Source organism: Carassius carassius, chromosome 12, assembly GCF_963082965.1.
Source record: "Carassius carassius chromosome 12, fCarCar2.1, whole genome shotgun sequence".
Lineage (NCBI taxonomy): Eukaryota > Metazoa > Chordata > Actinopteri > Cypriniformes > Cyprinidae > Carassius > Carassius carassius.
The window spans coordinates 2,028,787-2,053,775 of NC_081766.1; the positions used below are offsets into that span (position 1 = coordinate 2,028,787).

The 24,989-nt window shown below is 33.4% G+C and overlaps 1 protein-coding gene across 8 annotated transcripts in view; it reads left to right on the forward strand.

Moving 5' to 3' along the window:
• Positions 1-2,271: 2,271 nt before the first annotated feature.
• Positions 2,272-24,989, forward strand: part of eps15l1b (epidermal growth factor receptor pathway substrate 15-like 1b) — a 34,155-nt gene continuing 11,437 nt past the window's right edge. For 3 of the 8 annotated variants that reach the window (XM_059562993.1, XM_059562997.1, XM_059562998.1), the window contains exons 1-22: positions 2,272-2,379; positions 3,406-3,447; positions 3,618-3,707; positions 3,807-3,854; positions 5,030-5,131; positions 5,395-5,460; positions 5,576-5,701; positions 7,509-7,568; positions 8,213-8,473; positions 9,743-9,906; positions 10,057-10,213; positions 10,871-10,933; positions 11,863-11,948; positions 12,072-12,144; positions 12,374-12,535; positions 14,204-14,401; positions 16,879-17,028; positions 18,396-18,510; positions 20,131-20,231; positions 20,874-20,934; positions 23,032-23,114; positions 24,117-24,210. In XM_059562993.1, the coding sequence (XP_059418976.1) occupies positions 2,353-2,379; positions 3,406-3,447; positions 3,618-3,707; positions 3,807-3,854; positions 5,030-5,131; positions 5,395-5,460; positions 5,576-5,701; positions 7,509-7,568; positions 8,213-8,473; positions 9,743-9,906; positions 10,057-10,213; positions 10,871-10,933; positions 11,863-11,948; positions 12,072-12,144; positions 12,374-12,535; positions 14,204-14,401; positions 16,879-17,028; positions 18,396-18,510; positions 20,131-20,231; positions 20,874-20,934; positions 23,032-23,114; positions 24,117-24,210 (2,329 nt within the window). In that variant the 5' untranslated portion in view covers positions 2,272-2,352. The remainder of the gene's footprint in view (positions 2,380-3,405; positions 3,448-3,617; positions 3,708-3,806; positions 3,855-5,029; positions 5,132-5,394; positions 5,461-5,575; positions 5,702-7,508; positions 7,569-8,212; positions 8,474-9,742; positions 9,907-10,056; positions 10,214-10,870; positions 10,934-11,862; positions 11,949-12,071; positions 12,145-12,373; positions 12,536-14,203; positions 14,402-16,878; positions 17,029-18,395; positions 18,511-20,130; positions 20,232-20,873; positions 20,935-23,031; positions 23,115-24,116; positions 24,211-24,989) is intronic. The other 5 variants (XM_059562994.1, XM_059562995.1, XM_059562996.1 and 2 more) reach the window with 5 other exon arrangements.

Here is a 24,989-nt window from a genome sequence, read left to right on the forward strand (position 1 = left end):
CATCTCATAATACTAAGAAAAATAATGTGAATTGTGAGATATAAGCTCGAAATAATGAGGAAAATGTCTGAATTTTAAGATTTAAACTTAAAATTGTGAGATATGAGCTCATAGCTTTGAGATAAAAGTATAAATTGTGATCAGTCGTATTTATTGGAATGTTTTTATTCTGTGGTGGAAAAAAAACACTATTCAGAATTACAGGCAAAAAATTCAAAACTGGTTTATATCTCGCAATTCTGACTTTGTTTGTGATAAATGAAGTCTGAACTGTGACAAAAAGTCGCAATTATATATATTTATATATATATATATATATATATATGTATATACATGTATATGTGTGCATATAAGTTTTAATACATAATAAATGTTTTGTCTTTTCCCATAGTGGAAACGGACTTCCATAGCAGGTAAAGAATGTTACTGGGATGTTACACCGCTTGAGCAGTTGTTTCTCTGCGATGCAGAAATGTGATGAGCGCAAAGTGCACTGAAACGGAAGAATGGAGGATGGTGATTTTTGCCCTATTGTTATTAATAAGAGATTAATCAGATCACAGGCTGGGTTTCAAACTGGAGTCCTCATTTCTGAAACACGAGCAGTGAGCAGTTTTTTTTGTGAAAATTATTGCAAGAAAACATACAAGGATTTACGCAAATTCATTCTGCTTGTATTTCATCAATGAGGACTGATGAATGTTTGTACTGTAGTGCAAAAGAAATATACAATGACAATGTTCCTTTGGCACTGATGATTTAGTTTTGTTCTGTTATCATATAAATCTCCCAAACAAGATATTCAGTAAAATTCCTTTTTATTTTCCAGCTCTATTTATTACAAAGTCTTGCAGTTTGAGTTTCAGAGTTTGATGTTCAGTATGTAATTGATATGTTTTTTTTTTTTTTTTTTTTACTTGAAAATAAATGAGCTAAATTAAGGGATGTGGGGATATTTGCAGAGGTTTCAAGGCTGCATTAAAATAAACACTGTGAACTAAAACCCAGATGTTCAAATTGGATTAGTACTGAAAATCCTGTTTAGTGACATTAAAACACCTTTTTACACGTTGAGAGAGTTGCCAAAGTTTTAATAAATAACTTTATTGTACATGCAGTTGTGATAATTTGTGAGTTTAAGCACATCATGGTTTCATAATCAGAACATTTTACTATTACTTTTTTATACTAATATGATTCAGGTTGGTTATTATTACACCAAAAGAACAGACGAAGATGTTTACACGTTAGACATTTTCATAAATTCATAATTTCTCCATAAGGTTTGCTCATCATCAGCTTTAGTCACATGCATCTGAATAAATATTTGGACTTTTACTCACTTTTGTTTGGTTTGGTTGATAAGTTTGTGTTTGCAACATGGAAGCTGTTCCAAAAAAAAAAAAAAAAAAGGCGAATGCATTGTTAGGTTGTTTATGGGAGTTGCTTGCATTATTTTCACCACATATGTTTTCTGTAATAAAAAAGCTGATTTATATTACATTATTTGTTTCTAGATGTCATGCATTTACAAATTTGGTACACAAGATGGAGACATTTTACAGTTTACAGTACAGGCTATGTACAGTCAAACCAAAAATGATTCAGACACCAGATGTCATTTTTGATATTTGTTTTACTAGTGGTTACAGGAAACTATGGTTCATTTATGTAGACAAAGATAGCTAAAAAGAGTGAACCGTGACAAATTATACCCATAATTGGTACCAAAAATTATTCAGACACTTTGACCTGATCATGTGTTATCTGACATTATCTAGATGAATTTGTTCTGAATAATTTAACTCACAATATCACAAATAAACTCTGATAATATGTGAAAGGTTGAAGCTGTATTTCTTTAGACTATGTAATCAGAGGAAATTTAGATACATGAACTGATATTTGTCTTTTCTGTTTTCCTTTTCTTTATTTTACTACATTGAACTACAGTAAATTCTCACACATTCTCCCATAACAGTTTAACATATACAATTTATTATAATTATATATGATTAAATATATTATATAATTTAATATTTTCTAGATATTTTCTGTTCTTTGTTATGTTTTACATGCTTTTTAACAGATTTTAAATTTTAGATTAATAATATAAATAATTATTAACTATTTGTCCACAGGCGTACGTTTGTTTCAGAATAGCTTAGTAGGGCCAATGCGTTAAGAATACGTTAATAACTTAATTAAAATTACTTTAGTGAAATAAACCGCCTCTGTCATGAACACCAAAAATACGATCTTTAATGAATTCGTAACTCAGGCTTTTACATTTGACATTGCGCGTTCACGAGACAGACTCCTGACTGTGCGCGTGCTCTTGAATCAGGAAATATGGCGGCGCTCACGCCACTCAGTCAGGTAAAGACTTTAAAAGTTTGATTAAAACTGAACTGTAAAGTACATTTTGAGAGGATTTATGTAAATCTTGTTCCCTGGTTGTAGAAAAAGTGGTTATGTCGTGTTTAAGTGTAAACGCGCGGAGATTGGGCTCTCCGGTGAAACGGGCGCAGTTATCGGTTGTTGTTAGCGATTATGTCATAGTTATTTTTTCAGTTTTTCCCACGTTATGTATCGTAATGATGTATAATAATTGATTTCTGACTGATTTTCTTCTTCAAGGTCGCTGTTTTACAACTTTTCGACTGTTTCTGTGTCGTGACAGCTGTTTGTGTAGCACCATGACGGAACTAATCAGTGTTTTTTATGTGATTTCTGGCACTGAATTGTTCAGAATTTTGTTCAGAAACATTATTCAGATTTTGTTCGATGTATTATGTCAGCAAACCGTTTATCTATACTGTCTTTAACGAGAGAAACCAACGTTTTAATCACATGTCGTCATCGATGTGACGTCATCGATTTTTGATACTACAAGAAATAAGTGTTTTTCACCCGTGTCCAAGATATGTTTTTTTACTACGGGGTTTTATTGCCACGTTGAATAAAAATTATCTGAAATTACAAGAATAAAGTTTTTTTTTAATTTTATTTATGATTTTTATTTTATTTACGATTTTAATCTTGTAGTATTACGATTTTATTCTCGTAATATTTCGACTTTATTCTCGTAATATTTCGACTTTATTCTCCTAATATTTCGACTTTATTCTCCTAATTTTTCGACTTTATTATCGAAATATTTTGACTTTATTCTCGTGATATTTTGACTATATTCTCGTAGTATTACCACTTTACTTGAAACATTTCGACTTTATTCTCGAAAAAAAAAAATTTCAATGTGGCACTAAAACGCCGTCGTATTTTTGATATTTAACTGCTACTTGTTTTTTATTATACTGCTAACACTTTACAGTAAAGTCCCATTAGTTGAATATACGTTAATGCATTAACTAACAATATTCATTTTCTCTTCTATTTATGCAGTTATCAAGCGGAAACCCTGCATATGAGAGCTTCTACAGACAGGTAAATTACCAAAGCGGTTTAAAATGGAAATATCTCTGATATTATGCGCTCCCAATGTCAGTCATCAAGTATAGTATCATGATATTGGCTGATACTGATGATGTGTTTTTCATCTTTAGTTTCTTCTTGTCATTATAAGTGACGCTGATGGCCTTTTGTTTTTGTTGCAGGTGGATCCGGGAAACACTGGGAAAGTGGGCGCTGCAGAAGCTGCTCAGTTCTTGAAGAAATCAGGGCTTTCAGACAGCACACTGGGTCAGGTGAGAGCGAATTATCCCATGTCTGAACATCTGAAAGCCTGGAGACACAGCGCTGGAGCTCTTGGCATAAAATGACTGTGTGTTTGCCTCTCTTTACAGATCTGGGAGCTGTCAGACCCTGAGAGAAAAGGTTACTTGGATAAAAAGGTAAATACCATTGTTTCATGTCAGAATAGGCCTTTAAACAAGTAGATAATCTTTGACGTCTTGATTTCATTTATATCAGCTCTTCATTTATCTGAAGTGCTAAATCTTGTCTGTACAGTTTCACTATTGTGTGTGATGGAAAGTACTACATTTATTAGTCAGACTCTGAGCCAGATTTTGGTCTAAAAAGTTACGGCACCAAAATAAAAGTGCAGTTTACTTTGAAAAATAGTGTGTACTACTCAAAGAAATAATGATAAAATGTCTTAAAATATAATTTTAAGGAATATCACAAATTTTTTGTAAACCTTGATTGTGCAGCGCTTAGTCTGCTAAAAATAAAAGGAATTGTTACATGTTAATTTGATTTACATTTTAAAGATTAGTTAATTTGTTTTATGTGATCATTTGATTACAATCTTTTTTATATACATTTGTATTCAGTCATAAAACACGGAATCCAATTAAAACAGACAACATAGAATTTCAGGAAAAAAAAGCATTTTATAGAGCCCTATTATTGTAAAATTTTTTATAAATGTAAACGTTGAACACTGCAGACACTGAATTTAGGGAAAAAAAAAAGTAATTGGCCCACTCGCTCCTAAATGGGAAAATTGTAATGTTCAAACTATAGAAATGGAAACGTTAGCTAAATTAAAAAGCTTGCCAAGCACTGTAATGTGTAAGAAAGAAATATAATAATCAATAGCCTAAATTGTCTTCTAGTTGAAGATAATGTGCTCTGTAGGGTTTATATGAACATGCAGTTGATGTTGCATTTTGAGTTCAGGGTTATGTTATTGTAACTGAGATACTATATTTTTTATATATATATATATATATATATATATATATATATATATATATATATATATATTTATTTTATATATATATTTTCTGATATTTTAAAGTTTAAGTAATTTAGTTTTTGTTAATTTCTGTATTTTTTTACTTCATTTTTATTTGTAGTTATTTTTGCACATCAAGTTAAACTAAATAAAAATGTTGCTTTGGCAGCTAGCTGAAATAAAATGGGTTTAATGTTTGTTTTTATTAAAAATTAGAGAAATTTTATTTTTTTCAAGTAACAAAACTCTATTTTCATTTTATAATCTCCCCCCCTAGTTTTAATGAACTGTAATAACCTTGGTTTAACTGCATTCTCTATTAAGGGTTTCTTCTCTGCTCTGAGGCTGGTGGCTTCTGCTCAAGGAGGAAGTGACGTCAGTCTAAACAATCCAAGCCAGAACATCTCTGCACCCATCCCTAAATTTGTGAGTATTGCCACTTTATATATCTGAGCTGAAAATTCATTGATCCACATATGTTTATCTGTAGATTTTAGCCAAATAGCATGTGTATAAATAAAGATGATGCTTTGTAAATAACACTTATGTGCTCCAATCACTGTCAACCCGTTGAATACGATAGCTGATATTAACAGTTAATCACTTGTGTTTGCATGATGATTTGTAAGTTGTTTGGGTTAAAAGCATCTGTTAAAGCAAATACATGTAAATGTCCGTGTGTTTTCCAGAGAGACGCCGTTAGCCCGTCCCTGAACATCACAACCTCAGCTTCTGATTCCAGCTGGACAATAAAGGTACAGAATTACTGCAGTAAAATCTGATTTGTAATAAAAAAAAAAACATGTTTAAATATTCTCAGATTTTTCTCACCACACATTGTCTCTTTTCTATTGTGCTTGGCTTCTCCAGCCAGAGGATAAAGCAAAGTATGATGGGATATTTGAGAGTCTGTCTCCGATTGGTGGGCTGCTGTCAGGTGATAAAGTGAAACCAGTCCTAATGAACTCAAACCTGCCTCTCGATGTGCTCGGAAAGGTGAATATCTGTTTTACTGTATAGTAGGCTAGCACTGACACTTTAGTCCAATAGGCCCCTTAAGTTTTACTTATATTTGCCTGATATTCTAAGAAATTGTTACTCAGAATTTTTTTAAAACAATAAATTAAAAAATCCTGAAAAATAAAATGCATGTCAATTTGAACAAAAATATGAAGCAGCACAACAGTTTTTTTAACAGCATTAATAATGAAAAATGTTTCTTGAGCAGTAAATCTGTATTAGTGCTGCAACGACGCGTCGGCGTCACCGATTACGTCGACTACAAAAATACGTTGACGTGCGTGAAATGCGTCGACGCGTCACACTGTTTACATCTCGCTTAATGGCATACTGGGAATGGAGAAAGTTGCAAAAAACAGAGACCACTGTTATCAAAAGTATCGGAATACTTTAAACAGAGGCCAAATAAAATGGCCCTTTGTAAAACCGATATGGTGTACCACGGCAGCACAACTGCGATGCACGAGCACCTCCGGTGTAATGGTTTAACTGGTTACCGTGTGTTCTGGCGACCAACTCCCTGGTTTTAGGTCTCTGCTGCAGATGTGATGAAATAAACTGATGTGATATTATTAAGTGTCTAATAAACGCAGACTTGCTCATTGCATGATTCTGATATTCTTGTAAAGATTACAAGTTATTGGTATGATCACCCGTAGCGGCTGATGTAAGGATAAAATAAAAACGCCCCTGGGGTGTCTGCCGTTGCTAAGCAACCATGACGCGCTCTCTCCATGAAGACACGGAAATTTCACCAAAGGAAAAATGGATTTGCAGCTCTAAAAATCGCTTGCAGTAGCTCTGCTACTAAATTTATTTCAAAATGGCAGTCCATATACAGCTATGATCAGCTGTTCCCTCCTCTTAGCTGAGCTTTCAATGTTGTTTCGGGAAAGGATGAAGCTGATTGGTTAGTTCTTGTCACATGACCCGCGGTGCGCTTGCGGCATTCTGAAAAGTTGAGATGTTTTTAACTCTAACTCGATGCGGTGCGGACGCGCCTGTTTTCGCGTGTGTGTCGCGACCGGCCGTGTCGCTTCCATTATGAGCGCGCATGTCGCGCGCCTGAATTGGAAATAACGAACTTGAGTGCGCAAAAGACGCGATATGTGAACGGCCCCTTAAAAGACAGCGCGCCGTGAGACAACAGTCACAAACCACCGAGCTACCCAGAATCAGCTCCAGATCTCTGGAAACCATGCTAAACCATAGCAAAACCCTGACTACATTTCATGGTTTGTGATGCTAAAGAACATTTCATGACGTCTCAGACAACTGTAAATTTGTGGCTACTGTGGTTTAATTATAAGCGCTATCGTAAACTCATATTTACCATAGTAAAATAATTTTCTTTGCCTCTTTATTTTTGTATACTGTAAAAACTTCAACCAGATTGGTTGAAAATGAATAAAGTTTGAAATATTATATTAGAAGTTGTACTTATATTTTTTTTGTAAAGTTATCCGAAGGATTCATTAGCTAATCAAAAAAAGAACGCTAGATTAATTATTTATTGTAATAAAAATAATTGTTAGACTAGTCGACAGAAAAAATAATCGTTAGTTGCAGCTCTAATCTGTATATTAGAATGATTTTTGAAGATCATGTGATGATGAGTAATGATGCTGAAAATACAGCTGTGCATCAAAGAAATAAATTACGTTTTAACAGATATTCACACAGAAAACAGTTATTTTACTGTATTTTTACTGTATTTGTGATCAAATAAATGCAGCCTTGATGAGCAGTATTTTTTATCGACTTCTCTCTCTCTGTTTTGTAGATTTGGGATCTCAGTGACATTGACAAAGATGGACACTTGGATAAAGATGAGTTTTCAGTGGTGAGTCAAACAAAATAGCATGTGCTTTTATTAGTAGAAGTTAATGGTTGATTTGATCAAACCTCAAACACTAAGTATTAAAGTAGTGTGTGTTCTCCTAACAGCGTTTGTGCTCATTACTTTTAATGTTTAATGTTATTGACACTGTTCAATGTGTTATATTTGTGACCCTGGAGCACAAACCCAGTCTGAAGTCTCTGGGGTATATTTGTAGCAATAGTCAAAAATACATTGTATGGGTCAGAATTATCGATTTTACTTTTATGCCAAAAATCATTAGGATGTTAAGTAAAGAACATGTTGAATTGAGATGTTTTGTAAATTTCCTACTGTAAATATATCAAAACATTTGTTATGATTAGTAATATGCCTTGCTAAAGACTTCATTTGGAGAACTGTAAAAGCGATTTTTCTCAATATTTAAGATTTTTTTTTTGCACCCTCAGATTCCAGATTTTCAAATAGTTGTATCTCAGACAAATGTTGTCCGACCCTAACAAACCATGCATCAATGGAAAGCTTCTTTATTCAGCCTGCAGATGATATACACATCTCAATTTCTTACTATTGAGAAAAAGTCTAAGGAAACAAGCCATTTGTTGAGAAATCTCACTCATTTTATTAATTGTCACATCTTTTTGCAGGCGATGCACTTGGTTTATGCAGCCCGAGAGAAGGAGTCTGTGCCATCCACCCTCCCTACTGCTCTCATCCCTCCACTCAAGCGGAAGAAGATCGCAAGCGATCTTCCGGGATCAGTTCCTGTTCTTCCCTCTAGTCCGTTCCTCCTGAAGGAGAACCTGCGGCCAACACCAGCGCTTTTGGGAAGCAGCACAAATTTGTCTCCTTCGAGCTCATTCAAGCGCTCCAGCCCTACCCCAGCGCAGCCTCAAACACACACACAGGTGAACACAACAGCAGTCGTCCTGCATGTAAACCTGTCTGTCTCGCTCGAACACTCATGAAACCAGTCCAGCCACATTCCTATCAGCTCCTGGAGCTCTACTCTTCATGCTTACAGAGTTACTGCAAAATAGCTTTTGAAAGGGAACGTTTGTTTCTGCTTGATTTTCTACATTGTTTGGAAGCCAAAAACAACCTACAGTTCTTTGACCAAGTAATGCAGTTCATTATTAGTTACTCAGTCCCTAACATATACAGAACTATTCTCATTTAAAATATCTTTCACTTCGTTAACTACATGAGCATCCAGAGAGCAAAAGAGATTGAACCATTTGAGGTTTATGAACGATTAAGTTTTTGGCATTTATGAAAAAGTGAGCATGCATTCTGAAAGGAATATTAGTGTGCTTTATTTACTATTAAATTCATAGTAGGTGAAGTATCATGCAAACTTCACTGATGTCACATGGTGTAGCTATTTTGCATATTTATTGTAACAAGTGATGTGTATTTTACACATAAAAAGCAATCGGAGGAATTATGATTATGATACTAAATATCAGAGTAATTATCAAAAAACTAAAAAATAAAGCTAAAATCAAATATAAATATTAGTTGAAAAAAGTTTCTAGTTTAGATAAAACTTCAAGCAGCAAAATTACTAATTGGAAATAAATAAAAGCTTATTTTATCTATATATTCATTTATAAATAAAATATAAAGTCACTACTTACTAAAAACCTATTTAATTCAAAATATGAATAGAAAAATGTAGTAATATATAAATAATACTAGAATTAAACTGCTCAGAATTATTTCTGCAGATGCCATTTTTGCATACAATTCAACAAAACTAGATCTGCAAATTAATAATATGCATCTGTTTTTTTGTTTTTATTCCATTTATGAAGGTGCTGTAAATCGAATTGTTTTGTTCTCTTGCTATTGTACAAAACTATGCTATTTTGTACATGCAACTTAGATTTAGTTTTATTGTAAATACAAAAAACAAACAATTTCATTAATTTGAACAAATTTACCATTAAAACACAGATGCTGTATCCATCGCATCCGACATGTTTTCTCACTGACACGACCCCAACTCATGGCTTAAATGTGGTTATGTGCATAAATGTGATCTTTCTGACTTTGTGGGATAAAGTATGTCAGACAGTGTGCTCTGCAGATTTTGGTTGATGCATAAAGAAAATATACATAGTATGCACATACGAGTTGTATGCTATTCCAGACGTACCCTATATTTATCCTAGCAGCCATTCTCTGATCTCTGGGTGGTGCCAGCAGAAGACAGAGAGCAGTACGAGGAGATCTTTGAACTGGCTGACTCTGATTTTGATGGGATGGTTGGAGGAGGTGAAGTGAAGGATATCTTCATGAACTCCCGGCTGCCTCAGAGCGTCCTGGCACACATATGGTGAGGCAGTCAAGTTTGGATTAAAGAGTAAAATGCAATCTTATTTCTAAAGTCACCCACAGCCTTAGGGTTTATGATTATGCTACACATAATTGTTCTTTCACACTCGTGTTCTTAGAGTTATTATTTTCTGTTGTTTTGTGTCTGCAGGTCGCTGGCTGACACTCAGCGTACCGGTAAACTCACCAAAGAGCAGTTCTGTCTTGCGATGCACCTGATTCAGGAGAAGGTGAAAGGAGTGGATCCTCCTCAGAGTCTGACCTCTGACATGATACCACCATCAGAGAGAGGAGCTGTCAGCACGCAGGTGAGGAGATAAAACACACACATGCATTTCATGCATCCTGTCACGATCAAAAGCAGGCTCCCTTTAGCCTTAAAGGGTTAGTTCGCCCAATTTGCAAAATTATGTCATTAATAACTTACCCTCATGTCGTTCCAAACCCGTAAGCATCGGAAATACATTTTGGTCCAAAAATAGCAAAAACTACGACTTTATTCATCATTGTCTTCTCTTCCATGTCTGTTGTGAAAGAGAGTTCAAAACAAAGCAGTTTGTCATATCCGGTTATTTTGAAGAAAGTGGGTAACCAAACAGTTGACGGTACCCATTGACTCCCTTAGATTTTTTTTTTTCATACTATGGAAGTCAATGGCTACCGTTAACTGTTAGGTTACCAACTAGAGTTACAGTGTTTATTAATCTTTATTTTAAGTTATTCTTATGTACTTACACTTTATTTTTTAAGTTAGGATAATGGTTTAGTTTAGGGTTAGTCACATGTAACGATGCTTAATTAACTGGTATTACTGTAATGAATGATCGTACTGTGAGACAAGGACACTGTAAAATACAGTGTTACAGAAGTCATGTGCATTTCGTTTGTATTTATAGTTGAACGCACATGAACATGTCTGATATTTCTGATTAGTCAGTCTCCGTTCTCTGTTTTTTCTTCTCCAGATTCTCTCTGGATTCACGCCATCAGTCGTGTCTGAATTGACCCCGTTGACCAGTCTGAGCAGGGTAAGTGCTTCTCACACTTCATTGAGAGGAAATAAGATTTTCTAAATGCATGAAATCAGTGACAAACGTGTACTATGCATTGAAAATATTTAAAATGGGTGTAATCATTGAAAACGGGAAAGAATATCAACACTGCATTGCCATTTTAATGAATGGCTGCACATTGAACTTGTGTCTGGGTTGAGCTTGGGTTAATTGATATAAATAAACCACAATACATAGCTACAATATTCCAGTAATTATTTGCATGCATGTTAACAGTTGGTTTTTAAAACCATTTATCAGATGTTACAAAGTGCATGGTCTGAAAAATTTACAGAGAAGTCTGAAATATGAGTTTAGAAAAGTATCCACAAAAAAAGTTTAAAGTCTCTTTATGTTCAGGTGATGAGAGAGTATTACATGAAAATTACTAACTGGAAATATAATGAAAACTAAAATTAAAATGTATTAAACGTAAATAATAATAATGACAAAATCACTACAAATGTAGCTAAAATTTAAACGCAAAGTATGAAATAAATTAATTTGTCTAATTCAAAATATTAATAAAATCTAAACTAATTTGTAAAAAAAAAAATACTGAAATAACTTCTCTGAATAATTTCTGCATACACCATTTCTGCATAAAATTCACAATATTTTAAACTCTGCATCTTTTAAATGATAAATAAAGAATGTGTATCGGGGTGTTTTTTTGCTGTGTTTCTGAATCTGAAGGTGAATAAATATTTATTCTCTTTAGAAATTATTTACAATAAGAATGTAATGTAAATAGTCTGTTCTGATATGATGTTGCCTGAAGTCTGTGTCTTTATGTTCAGCCGATGAGAACGCCACCTAGTGATCATCTCTGTGTACTGCATAATTATATACTCTACTGGAGATGACAGAGAATGGCTGTCTCTTACATAACATGATTTTTCCAGGACAGCAGCAGTTCAGTTGGGTTGGTTGAGCCGACGGGAATCAAGGATCTCGATGACATCAACCAGGAAATCTCCCAGCTGCAGAGGTCAGAGAGTTCATGCACAGAGAATTATACGCTACACATAACCATCCATTTGGCATTTCTCTAGTTACTTATTTTGCTCTTTTACTTTTTGCTTTTTACTCATTTTACTTTTTTTGTGCATAGTGAGAAACGCATATTGGAGACCGAAATCCGGCAGAAAGAGGAAGCGCTGCGACAGAGGAACAGTGAGGTTCAGGTGAGGCTCCTCTGTACTTTGTCCCACTTGTTAAAGAGCCAAACATATACATTGAAATCAAACACTTAAGTTATTAAATTATCCGAGAAGATAGAGAGCATGTAGCATGAGATGCACAACATGAACTGTTCATGCTGCTCTTTTCCATGCAATTAAAGTAAACGGAGGCTCTGTAAAAGTGTCTTTTAAAAGTCCAAATGTATTTAACTGAAATAGTGATTGTGTGCAGGAGGTGCAGAGACACCTGGAGCGTGAAAATGTAGGTCTTCAGGATTTGGAGCACCAGAAAAGGGACTCTCAGGAGCGACTCGGTGAGATGGAGCAGCAGAGAGCCAAACTGGAGAGCACACTGGACGAGACCAAGAGCAAGTGGCAGGAGGAGAACGCCAAAGTGAGACACGATCGATTTGAGTTTGCATTGAAGACGGGAAAGAATTTAACTGTATTAAAATCAGTCGTTTGTAGCATTAATCATTTTTGAATTTACTTTTAGTAATCTTTGAACTCCTTTTAGTTCACTTTAACTCAATTTTTACTTTTGTTTTTCAGATAATATGTATTATTTTAGTTTATTTCTGCTCTTATTAGTGTCGTCACGGTACCAAAATTTCAGTATTCGGTACCGATACCAGTGAAAATCCACGGTTCTCGGTACCAATTTCGGTAGCAAAGCAAAACACTGGATTTGCCATGTGCCTTTAATTTCACATGATTATAGTTAATCTTTTAATTTAAGGCCAGTTCTATGTAGTTTCAACCCAATTCAAAAACAAAAGCTAAAAGCTGATGTCTGTACCATCTATGTTTGTATTGAATGTAGTCTACTTACTGTGCAGTTAACTGCCATTAATTTCAGATGGTTACGGTTATTGTTTTCAATAGCCAAAAGCCAGTTTGGCCTATTAAATACCAAATAAACATCTTGTTTATGCACACTTTCCTTCTTTCTTATTTGTTGCTTAAAGATTAAAAAAAAATCGGAAATCAGTATCGGAATCGGCCAGTTTGCTTGTAAAAAAAATTGGTATATCGTAACCGGCCATGAAAAATCATGATCGTGCATCCCTAGTCTTTTGACAACACTAGCTCTTATTTTTTATTACAGTTTTAGTAACTTTTTTTTTTTTTACTTATTTTAGTTTAGTTACTTGCCAAGACAATGTCTAATTTACACTTAGGTTTTTCATTCAAGGTTTTCTGCTCCTTTTTTTTCTACTTCGCTTTGGTTTTAGTTTTAGTAAGTTTGGTATTTCAACTTTTATATCAGTTAGTTGGCTATATTAAATGGTACATTTTTCAAAATATAATGAAATAGTAACTATATTTGTAAAAAGACAAAAGCCAAATTAAAAAAAAAAGTCAAATTACATTTAACACATTTTCCAACTATAAAAGTCAATGTGAACCAGCAACCGTTTGGTTACACAACATATTATTTTGTGTTCAGCACAAGAAAGAAATTAATGCAGGTTTGGGACAACATGGACAGTGATTACATAATAACAGAATTGACATTTTTGGCTGAACTTTCCCTTTAATGACAAGCGGCAGCATGTAAAGAACTATTATTCTACTGTCTCTTTAAGACCTGCACGCAATCCTTTCTTCTCCTGACTGTTTACTTTGATTACCGTGTTTATATGTAAACCTTGGTTGTTTTTTTGACCGTTTTAGCACAATCGGATGCAAAAGATAACTTAGTCTAGTAATCAGGCGCTGTTTGACAGGTTTTACGTGCTCAGAAAAAGCGCATGTCAGAACCGCACGTGAATGAAATGTTTAACCAGCAAGGCATTAAAGCACATGCAAATAATGTACTTTTATTAATGCAAATAAGTGCAGTGGCCTGTGAGTGATTATAGTAAAGTAAATCTCCAATGCAAATTTTATTGAACCTGGAATAACCCTTAAATTCTGAAGGAAATTTGTTTTCAATGACTTGAAATGCTGGGAATCAAATGTCTGTGTGTCTCAAAGAAGAATGATTATTGTTGTATATTATTGACCGAAGCATTCACAGCGTTTGATTTTGTGTGTGTGTGTGTGTGTGTGTGTGTAGATCACATCGCTGCAGACGCAGATCTTGTCTCAGGAGTCAGACGTACAGATGCAGGAGAAGGAGGTGAGCAGAACGAAGACGGACCTGTACTGTATGGAGCAAGAGGAGCAGCGTTTGGAGGAGAGTCTGCATGCCGGGAAAGCCAAGCTGGACAGCATCCTCAAACTGCTGAAGACATCACAGGACGAGATGGACCAGGTCACACACACCAGCACGTATCACACACACATTTATCAAGCTGTTTTTGCTAGGTGCCATTTAGATCATTCACGATTTATGGACTGTACCAGGTTATTATAGTTAAGTAAAAAAAAAATGTTTAGTTGCAATAAAATAGACATTAGCTGAATGAAATGATAGTAAAATAAAAATACAGTTTTCTGTATGTGTGTGTATGTATATATATATATTAGTGTTGTCAAAAGACCCGGTACTTCGGTACCAAGTCGGTACTAAAAAAATGTAAATGTGACGGTACCAGGTTTCTTTAAGTACCGGTAGAACCGAGGTCCCGTTCAAACCCGGTTCAGCGCTATGATTTCCGCGAAGCAGAAAACGAGGATGGAATCTCAAAATCCAGTCATGAAAATGAAACTTACATTTTAATATGGACAGTCATGGAATTTGTCAAAGTTAGCATAAATTAATCAAATCAAATCTCCATATGGACCAGTATCTGTAAATGTTAAGCCGCAAAAGTTGTTTGAAATATGAATCCGTGTTCTGCGCGTCTCTGTGTGAATTAATGAATGACAGAGACGTGCGGGTTTGTTTACTACATAGACTGAAGCACATGACGCTTGCATTCATTTCTGCATCTGAGCTTCAGAGTTCTCTCTCCATCAAGCGATCTGAACTTTTCAGTTCATCTCAATGGACGCACAGCGCACCTGTATTTGATGCTCTTAAATCTCTTTGTGAAGGCGCACGACTCACCATCGCTTTACTGATCGCGCTGTTTCTCACACATGCAAAGAGAGAGCGAGCGAGAGTCTTACCACGCTGAATCGACACGCTATATGTAAACTATTCTTTGTTGTCTTCTCCTGTCAAAATAATGGAGTTCATTTAGAATTATTAATATTACCGGTTTCTCCGGTAGTGGGCGGAGCTAATGCGCAAATGGCAATTTCATTGGCTGGCGCTGATCTCTTACCGTCCCTGTTTTGATTTCAGCAAATCATTTTGACCGAACGCAGACAACGTGATTAATATTCATGAGCCCAGCAGCTCATCAATTCATAGTGCATTGTATATACATTAGTATTATAGTAGAATTAGTAGTAGTATTATCTTTTAATGATCATTAATATTATCTATTACTATTTTTTTTACAGAAACCCTCAATGACCAAAAATATCTTAAGCATCACCACCAGTCTTAAGTTCAGTTAAAATGACAAATATGCATTCTTTAGGCCTAAAAGTTAATTTTTACATAAAGGCATTGTGCTAGAAATATTACTATTATTTAGTAAAATGTATGTGATACTGCTACTACAGTTGAAAAAATTTATGAAACTTTTATGAAATTTTTTAAAGAAATAAATCACAATATTTCTTCCATGTTTTAATTTTAATAGAAAATCCCCTTTATTTACCAAAAATAAAATGTGTTTAAATTTCATAAATTAAAAGACAAATTAAATTTGGGTGAAACTTGTTTACTGTTTTTCATAATTATATAACTTGTAGAAAAAATGTAAACACAATTGTAAATAAGTATAAAGCTAAAAAAAATTTTTTTTTTAATTCGCATATTTTTGTGTTTTGATTTGGTACCGAAATTGGTACCGAGAACCGTGGATTTTCTCTGGTATCGGTACCGAATACTGAAATTTTGGTACCGTGACAACACTAATATATATATATATATATATATATATATATATATATATATATATATATATATATAGGCATGGCAATATGTTTTGTTTTATTTAGTTTAACTTAATGTACTAAAATAACAAACTTATACTGAAAAAAATAAACATAATAAAATAGTACTAAAAATAGTCCTTATAAAAATAAGTACTAAAACTTGAATTAAAATTAAAATAGAAAATATAATAACAAAAAATATATATATTTATATCTTATGTATATATCTTATAATATCACCTGAATATATTTTAGAATCTTTATCTTGTAATAATGTGAAAAGTAGTTTTAAAATATAGTTTTTATTATAATTTTTTTTTACCTTTGTTAATATTTGCTCTTGCCAATTTAGTCTTGCTAAAAATGATAAATAAATATAAATCCACCACACATTTGATATCCATAATACATTTCAATTGGCCTTTTAGAGACCGATGCATATGCATTAATATTTAAATACAAAGTGATAAAATTACAAAAAATATATTAAAAAATGACGTTTGTGTCCTGAATCTTTTTTATAAATGCAATGTGGCACTACAGGTGATGTTGAATTGAGAATATTGAGCAACGTCTTGTTCCTAAATACACAAAAGCTGTGATTTTTAATGCTTTTAGCATCAAATTTTTCCAAATTACATATTACCATCAGTTAAATAGGAATAACACCATTTCAAAAGTAGAACAAATAAATAAAGAAACTGCAATATCAGTATATGAAACACCTTCTAAACTTGAAGTACCTGCAGTAAAGTCATGCAAAGTGAGGTTTGGGTTGTGAACTTGTTTCCTCAGACGCGCAGTGAGCTCAGTGAGATACAGGACGCCCAGCGGGAGCTCAATCAAACCATCGAACGCTTCAGTAAAGCTCTGAACGACAGTGTGACTAGTCTGGCCGATCTGGACCAGCTCATCGCTGAGGAGAGCTCCACCGCTGACACCAAGGTCAGGAATCACAAAACTCTCCATCATGTGCTCATGGGGTTTGAGCTGTACCTCATTTTGAGAGACACGGGTGTACGTGTGTGTTGAACTTTAAGGAGATTTTCCAGGTTGTTTTAAGTTTGATTGTCTCTTCCTGTTGAATGGAGTGAAACCATGCAAAAAGTAACCAGGTTTACCTGTTTAACTGGTTGAGAAATGAGTTTAACCTGTTAACTGCCACCCGCTCCCTCGGTGAGCCGCCTACGTTTACTTCAATATATTACAATTAAATCCTAATCTAATCATGACAAACTATATATCGTTCGAAAGGTCTGCTTTTGAAATTGTGATAACAAAGCTTTTAGTTTTTAACATTAATTTTAATTTTTGTTTAAATTAATAAATGTTTAACTTTTTTTTTTATTATTAATATTTTGTCTCTTATATTGATACATTAAGTTTTAATTCCTGTTTAGTGCCATGTTTTAGTAATGTCCATTGGCCAGTGTTATTTTTATTATTATTTACACACTATTAGAGTATTGATTAATATTTTGAATTATACTTTTTAATACTAAATTGACTTGTATGCCATTTTTGACAATATTATAGAATATGATAAAATAGTGACAAAAAAAAACCATTTGTCTAAAGTAATAAACTTTGATTAAAGTAAATTTAAATGTAACACTTTTTCTGTTATACAGGCGACTCAAAGGTCATAGAAAACCTGGAATAAATACATTGTAATTTTCAGTCCTCGAAAAAAAAAGCGTTGAAATGTAATCATGCAAACTATAACACATTTATTTGGCTAAAAATATTTTTTTCCAGTTATTACCTCAACCAGTAATAATGAATGATGGAAAAGTCGCAGTCAAAAGGTTTGGGAACTGGTTATCAGTGTATTTACTGTAAACATGTTTACTGTTTGTTTTGAGTAATTGAGGAGTAATTTACTAAGTGCCTTTAGTTTAAACAAAAGGGTGAATATTTTAACTTTAGAAATCACCTCTACAGTAATGCACCTCCTTGAGTTTCGAAGAATCTGTCAAATTATGAAGGAAATATGGTTTGAATGTTTGGTCTTATTATGTTTCAGTCCTCATGTTTGTTCTCATTTAAGTTAACTTCAGCTTGGCCTTCCATGCAAAGGTTAAAGAAAACCACAACACTACACACACACACACACACACACACACACGTGTCCGTCAGTGTGCCTTTACTCTTGTTATTGTTAATGTTATTACGCCACACACTGGCCCACTGTCAAACGGCTCACTTTTTCCTCGTCTGTGACGTCTGACATCAGAAGATCCAGCGCAGGAAATGAAGAGAGCTGAACGATGCCTTCTTCATACTCGTGCTGAAAGCTGTGTGTGTTTCAGGAGGATTCGTTGGTTAAGTCCAGGATGGCCATGTTTAACAGTAGCAGTTCTCAAGGCCTGAATGCAGATCCCTTCCAGAGCGAAGACCCCTTCAAAGGTGACCCCTTCAATAAAGGTGGGATTTTGACAAGCACATTCAGTTCACACTCAGTAGTTATGTTTCCATCCTCCCTTCTTATGTGAATTTTGGGATATTGCATAAAAATAAGTGCAAACATCAGGCATCCAAATGCAAGATACCATGATTGTTTTTTTTTTTTGTCTGTGTGCTGTGAGGCACAAGTCATTTATTTTGTAGAAAAAAAAGAGCCACAAACTTGCTCAGTTGCACCAGCTTGAATTTTTATTATTGATAATTTGCCCAACTGATGATTTTGTTCTCTTGAACACTTTATCTGCAAATATTTTATGCATTATTCCAATATTCTGCATACGTTAAATGCACAAAGTGGGATGGAAACGTAGCTTTTGTGTGTTATATTCAGTACAACTGGAGGGAAGCTGGTTCTGTCACGGGATTTAACAAAAGAAAAAAGAGAAGTTAATTGTAGGTTTTATCTCCTGACTCTTCACAATTCAGTTTATATCTCACAATTCTCAGAAAAAAAGTCAAAATTAAAAGATAATTCAATTCATTTTGATTATTAATGGATTAAATCATTAAAATATAATCCAGAAAAATGTAAATAGAAAACACAGTTTGTTAAAAATAAAACAGACTTTAAGAAAAATAATAATAATAATTTCACAGGGCCCTATAAATTTACTTTTTAAACTTTTAATAAATTGTTGTTTAATTGTATGTTTTATGACTTTAATTAGTTAGAAATACTTTTTGATTACAAAAATGTAATTTAACCGTTAAACAGAGAACCATTCTGAGAAAAAGTCAAAGTTACGCAATATGAAGTCAAGAGTCTAGATATAAACTCGCATTTGCAAGAAAAAAATTATTGAGAAAGTGTTTTTTTTTATTGGTGGAAATAAAAAAAAAAAACCTGCATTTCGCGATGTAGACTCAGAATTCAGAAAAAAAAATATTGAGATTTATATTTATATTTTTACATTTACATTACATTACATTTATTCATTTAGCTGACTTACAATTGCTATATATGTGAGAGGTCGCACGCCTCTGGAGCAACTAGGGGTTAAGTGTCTTGCTCAGGGACACATTGGTGTCTCACAGTGGATTCAAACCCGGGTCTCTCACACCAAAGACGTGTGTCTTATCCACTGCGCCAACACCACCCCATATTTTTATATCAGAGTTTCTGTTTTCCAATTTTCATTTTATTTCTTATAAATTCTGAAAATAAATAAATCAGTCGCAAAATAAAAAATCAGTCCAAATTGTTAGAGAAAAACTTAAAATTGACCTTTTTTTTAATCCCTTTTCAAATCCACATTTCAGTCCCATGGATTAAGCTTCCTGGCACTTTTTTTCCCGTCGGTTTTGTTTTTGGAAACCAGTTCATTCAGAGTGTACATTTTACTGAACTATCTGAAAAATGACATCGCTCATTTGTATTTTTCAGTTTTTCTGACACAAAACATGTTTGGTTCAATCCTGCTGTTTAAAAATGTTATGTTTTTGATAATATTATACTGTAGAATATTGAATGGTATTTTATTTTGTCTTAATTAGTTGTATTTGCCAAGGCAAGTATGTCTGTTTCTAGATTTGAGCAAACCATAAATCAGAAATATTAACCCATGAATGACTGTTCTCCAGCTGATCCATTTGGAGGAGATCCGTTCCAGCGGAGCGACCCGTTCAAAGACCCCTTCGCTAATTCTGATCCCTTCGGTGAGACTTCCTCAAGTCAGTTCAAGGTAAAATAACTAATACTGGGAATCTGAAGCCATGCTGTACTAGAAAGAACATGTTTTTGCACATTTATACAAATCAACCATAACAAATGATTGCTTTTAAATTAGTTCCATCAGTGGAAAATCAGAGCAGGATCCAATTGTACTTCAGTTTTATGAAATGTCAGTGTATTTTCATGCTTCTGTCATTCTCACACAATATGTGGGTGGAAATGATTATTTTTTCATTATGTTTATTTATTATTGTAGCTTTAAATTGATTTTGTGTTTTACTATTGAACGTCTGCATCTAGGATAAACTCTAAACATATAAAAGGCATTTTAAAAACAGTTAAAATAAATGAAAGCATGCTTAAAAAAATGTTGAAATTGTTAGTTTTAATAAAGTCTGTCTCTGTGGGGAAAAATCTTTTTTTTTTTTTTTTTTAGATCACAGTTTGGTTTTGGGGCTTTTTTTGCATTTGAAACATTAAATCAAACTCAAGTAAATTCTTCTTCTGGAGAGCTTGCGTGTGGCAGCATGTGAGCTGATATTTTGGGGAATGTGGTGAGAAACATGTCATAATGTACGGTTGGTGCTCTGTCATTCCCTCTCTCTCTCTCTCTCTCTCTCTCTCTGTCTCTCTCTCTCTCTCTGTCTCTCAGGCCAGTCCCTTCAGCAGAAGAGTGACCCAGACATCGATGAGTCCCAAACCTAAAGACTCGGGTATGGTGTTTATTCGGTTGCTGTTCAGTCCCCGTCTTCATTATTGTTCATCAAACAGTTCAAAATGTTCAGGAAGTCAGATTAGTAGTAGATTTCACTTATTAAACTAGGCTAGTATTCAAATAGAGTAACATTATAAATGTCTTTACTGTCACTTTTGATCCATTTAATGCATCATTGCAAAATAGATTGTCTGTCTTTGTTTGTTTTTTTTTTTCAAACTTACTGAACCCAAACTTTTGAATGATTTCTCTCTGCAATGAAGCATTGAAAATAATAATATTGTTTCTTGCAAATCAGCATATTAGAATGATTTCTTAAGGATCATGTGACACTGAAGACCGGAGTAATGATGATGGAAATTCAGCTTTGAACACAGAAATAAAATCCAGTTAAACAGATATCCACATAGAAAACATTTATTTTAAATTGTAATATTTTTTCAGAATATTACTGATTTTACAGTATTTTTGATCAAATGAATGCAGCCTTATTGAGCAGAAGAGACTTCATTCTAAAACATTAAGGATATAACACTTTTACCCAGTAGTGTGTAATCATTTGACACGTCAAAAACTTTTGTTTTAGAGATAGAATATTGTAAGTGATGTTGCGCCACGTCTCTTTGTTTGTTGTTCATCATCTCTTCTTATCGTTTCGTCTCGTTGTCTGTTAGAGGAAGCTAGCTGGTCTTCTTAGTACCACAGTGATGCATGATTCAGAGAATAGATCAAAGATAGAGTCGTAAGAGCCAGGGGTCACACAAACACTTTAATAGTGAAGTTCATGAAGACCGGAGAATAATTTTACCTTAATATCTTCAATAACACAAAGCCACGTTCTGATTGGACACTGTAAAAATGTTTACAGTTTAAAACGCTTACGTTTCCTTTCAAATATATGTTTAAATACATTAAAAAATGTAAAGTCTAAAACTTTTTACAATTGATATCGCTCAATGATACTGCAGTATTAAATGGCTATAGTCAATGGTTAAAGGGATAGTTTACCCAAAAGTGAAAGCTCTGTCATGAAGTTCTCACCTCCATGTCGTTCCAAACCCTTAAGACCTATGAAGCAATGACAATACTTTTTGTGTGCAAAGAAAACACAAATAACGACTTATTCAACCATTTCTTCTCTTCCAAGTCGGTCTCCACCGCCATTCGTGAGAGTATCTCCCATTTTAATTTCAGAAAAAACGTATGATTTAATTAGCAATTTTTATTAAATATTAAAATGATTTCTGAAGATCATGTGACACTGAAGACTGGAGTAATGATGCTGAAAATACAGCTTTGATCTCAGAAATAAATTACATTTTACAATATATTCAAATAGAAAATAATTATTTTGAATTGTAATATTTTTTCACAATATTACTGATTTTACTGTATTAATAAATGCAGTCTTGATGAGCATAAGAGTCTTCTTTGAAAACCATTAAAATAATGACCCCAGACATTTGAAATATTTGGTAGTGAATATTTTTTGATTTATTAGTATAAATTGATTACCTACAAGCTTAAAAAAGGAACAATATTCACAAGAAAACATGTTAAGTTTGAAAAATTTGCAAAAGTAAAAAAAGAAGAAATATGAGTAATATTTAATACAATATTTATGATTAAGATTCTTCATTTTTACAAGTTGCACCAGTTATTATAGTGAACTTAAACAAAAAAAAATTAACTAAAATTGTTAACTGAAATAAAATATGTAACACAAATAATTACATAACTACAAAATAAAATGGAAATGCAAAATATACATTCACAAAAATAAAAATGACAAAAAACTCATTTATTAATTATATTAAGATGAGGGCACAAAAATGTACTGGGTAGTTAGTAGAAATGGCTCAGCTGTATGACTCTCTCATAATGTCATCATTAGTTCATCAGAAACATACGTCACAGATGGAAAACAAAACGTGTGCTTTTTCAGGAGCTTAAAGTCATGGAAAATGAGAAACACTGGCCACATACAAGCAGCTCTCTTAAAATAGCACCTGTGTTTGTGCCACACATAACTGAGCCGTGTTACTAGATGTTTCCATCAAATCATTTGCTTGTGCTTCCTCTCGTTCACAAACAGACCCGTTTGCTGCATCAGACCCATTCGGTAGCGGCTCTTTTGGAGGGAAAGGTGGTTTTGCTGATTTCTCTCAAATGTCAAAGGTATGTTCAAAAGATAACGAAATTACTGCGTAAATCGCATACTGCTTGTCCTGTTTTGTAGTATGCATTATGCACACTCTGAATAGAATGTGAACTTGTTTGTATTCATGGAATATCTGGATGATCTGCAACATTTGTCAAATGTAAGTTATGCAACCAGAGCACACTGCGTGGATCACCGTATCCCACAATGCAATGAACCCGACCTCACCTTCCATCGCAAGCGACAGATTGAATATGAAATTATTTGTAAGACATTTTTAGCAAGCAAGCACATTTATTTATATAGGACATTTCATGCACAATGATAATTCAAAGTGCATTACATAAAAAGGATTTAAATAATCATAAAATGATCACAACAGAGGTATAAAAAAAACAAAAATGTAACAATAAAAGCAAAAATTTTAATTGGATTTAAAATGTATAATAATAATAATAATAATAATAATAATTCAGTTTGAAGTGTTCATAGTATTCATTATGGTTATTGTAGTTTCCATGTAACAGGGTTTCTGCGGCTCTTAAAAAGAATTTTTTTAATTAAATCAGAGCAGAAACTCTCATGGCATCAAATGTTGCATGCAGTGCTAAAACTTAATATCTTCCTCTTGTTTTGTAATACAAATATCTAAACATACATAAATCAACATGCATTTATACTTATAAGATATTTGCACTCGAAAAAAAAGGTTCTCCAATCTGATCAGAAGGTACATTAAAAAAAAGTTATTTCCACATTCTAGTTTTTTTTTTTTTTGCAAAATGAATTAAAAACTTTTGAGGTGTTGCTTATAAAACAAATTGTGCTCCTTAATTAATCTTTGTAAAATCTTCAGAAACCCAAACTGAAAATGTCAATAGGGTTCATTACTGCATACTGTTTTATTTTTTACAGTATGCGGTATACACGTTGCAGTATGCAGCAAGCGGTTGTTTTTTGTGTGATTATTGATCAGTAGCTCGTGTAGATGCAGTGTTGTGATTGGTTTCTGTTCTCAGAGCTCGAGCTTAGAGCCTCAGAGCCGAAAGCCGACGTATCCGCTGCCTCCTCCCAAAAAACCCGGACCGCAGAGACCAGCGCCGCCGCCTTACGGTGAGAAACTAACCCTGTGTGATTTACTGATTCAATACCACATTCATCTGATAAGCATCAGGGTGTGTGTGCGTGTGAGTTTTAATTGTGTTAAAATGCATTTATCTTGTCTGTTTAATTATGCGGTGAGGAAGAGTGAAATGAAATGTTTATCTGGTGCAGTAATATTATTATAATTATGAATTTGGGAACCGTGATGTCTGGAGCAAAATCTTTATTTTAAATGAAAGCTTTAGAATGACTTTTATGATGTATGCTTGATTTATTTTTATTTCTAGATGTGTTTCATTAGAGCGGAAATGTCTGGGAGTTGTCAGACTAGAACACTTTATTCAGCTCATCCTTGAGCAAAGTTGTGTTATTTGAGCCGTAAAATTGTATAAATCATCTTTGAATACTCTTTGGATGAGCGTCTGGTTATACTTTGCCAATGTAATTCAAATGAATTGATTTCAATCCACGTAAACATTATTAAATGTTATTTTAAATTGTTTTTATACTCTAATATTAATTAGTAAAAAAAAGAAATTAACTTTTAGAACGGAATTGTATTAATTCTATCAGTTAGCTGCCATTGCAACATTTATTTTTTTATATTTGCAGTTTTCATTTTGTTTTTTGTTTTAGTAATTTTGTTTTGTGCTTTATCATTTTTATTAGTTTTATGTTTATAGATTTAATATATCAATTTGTTTTATATATATATATATATATATATATATATATATATATATATATATATATATATATATATATATATATATATACATACATACATT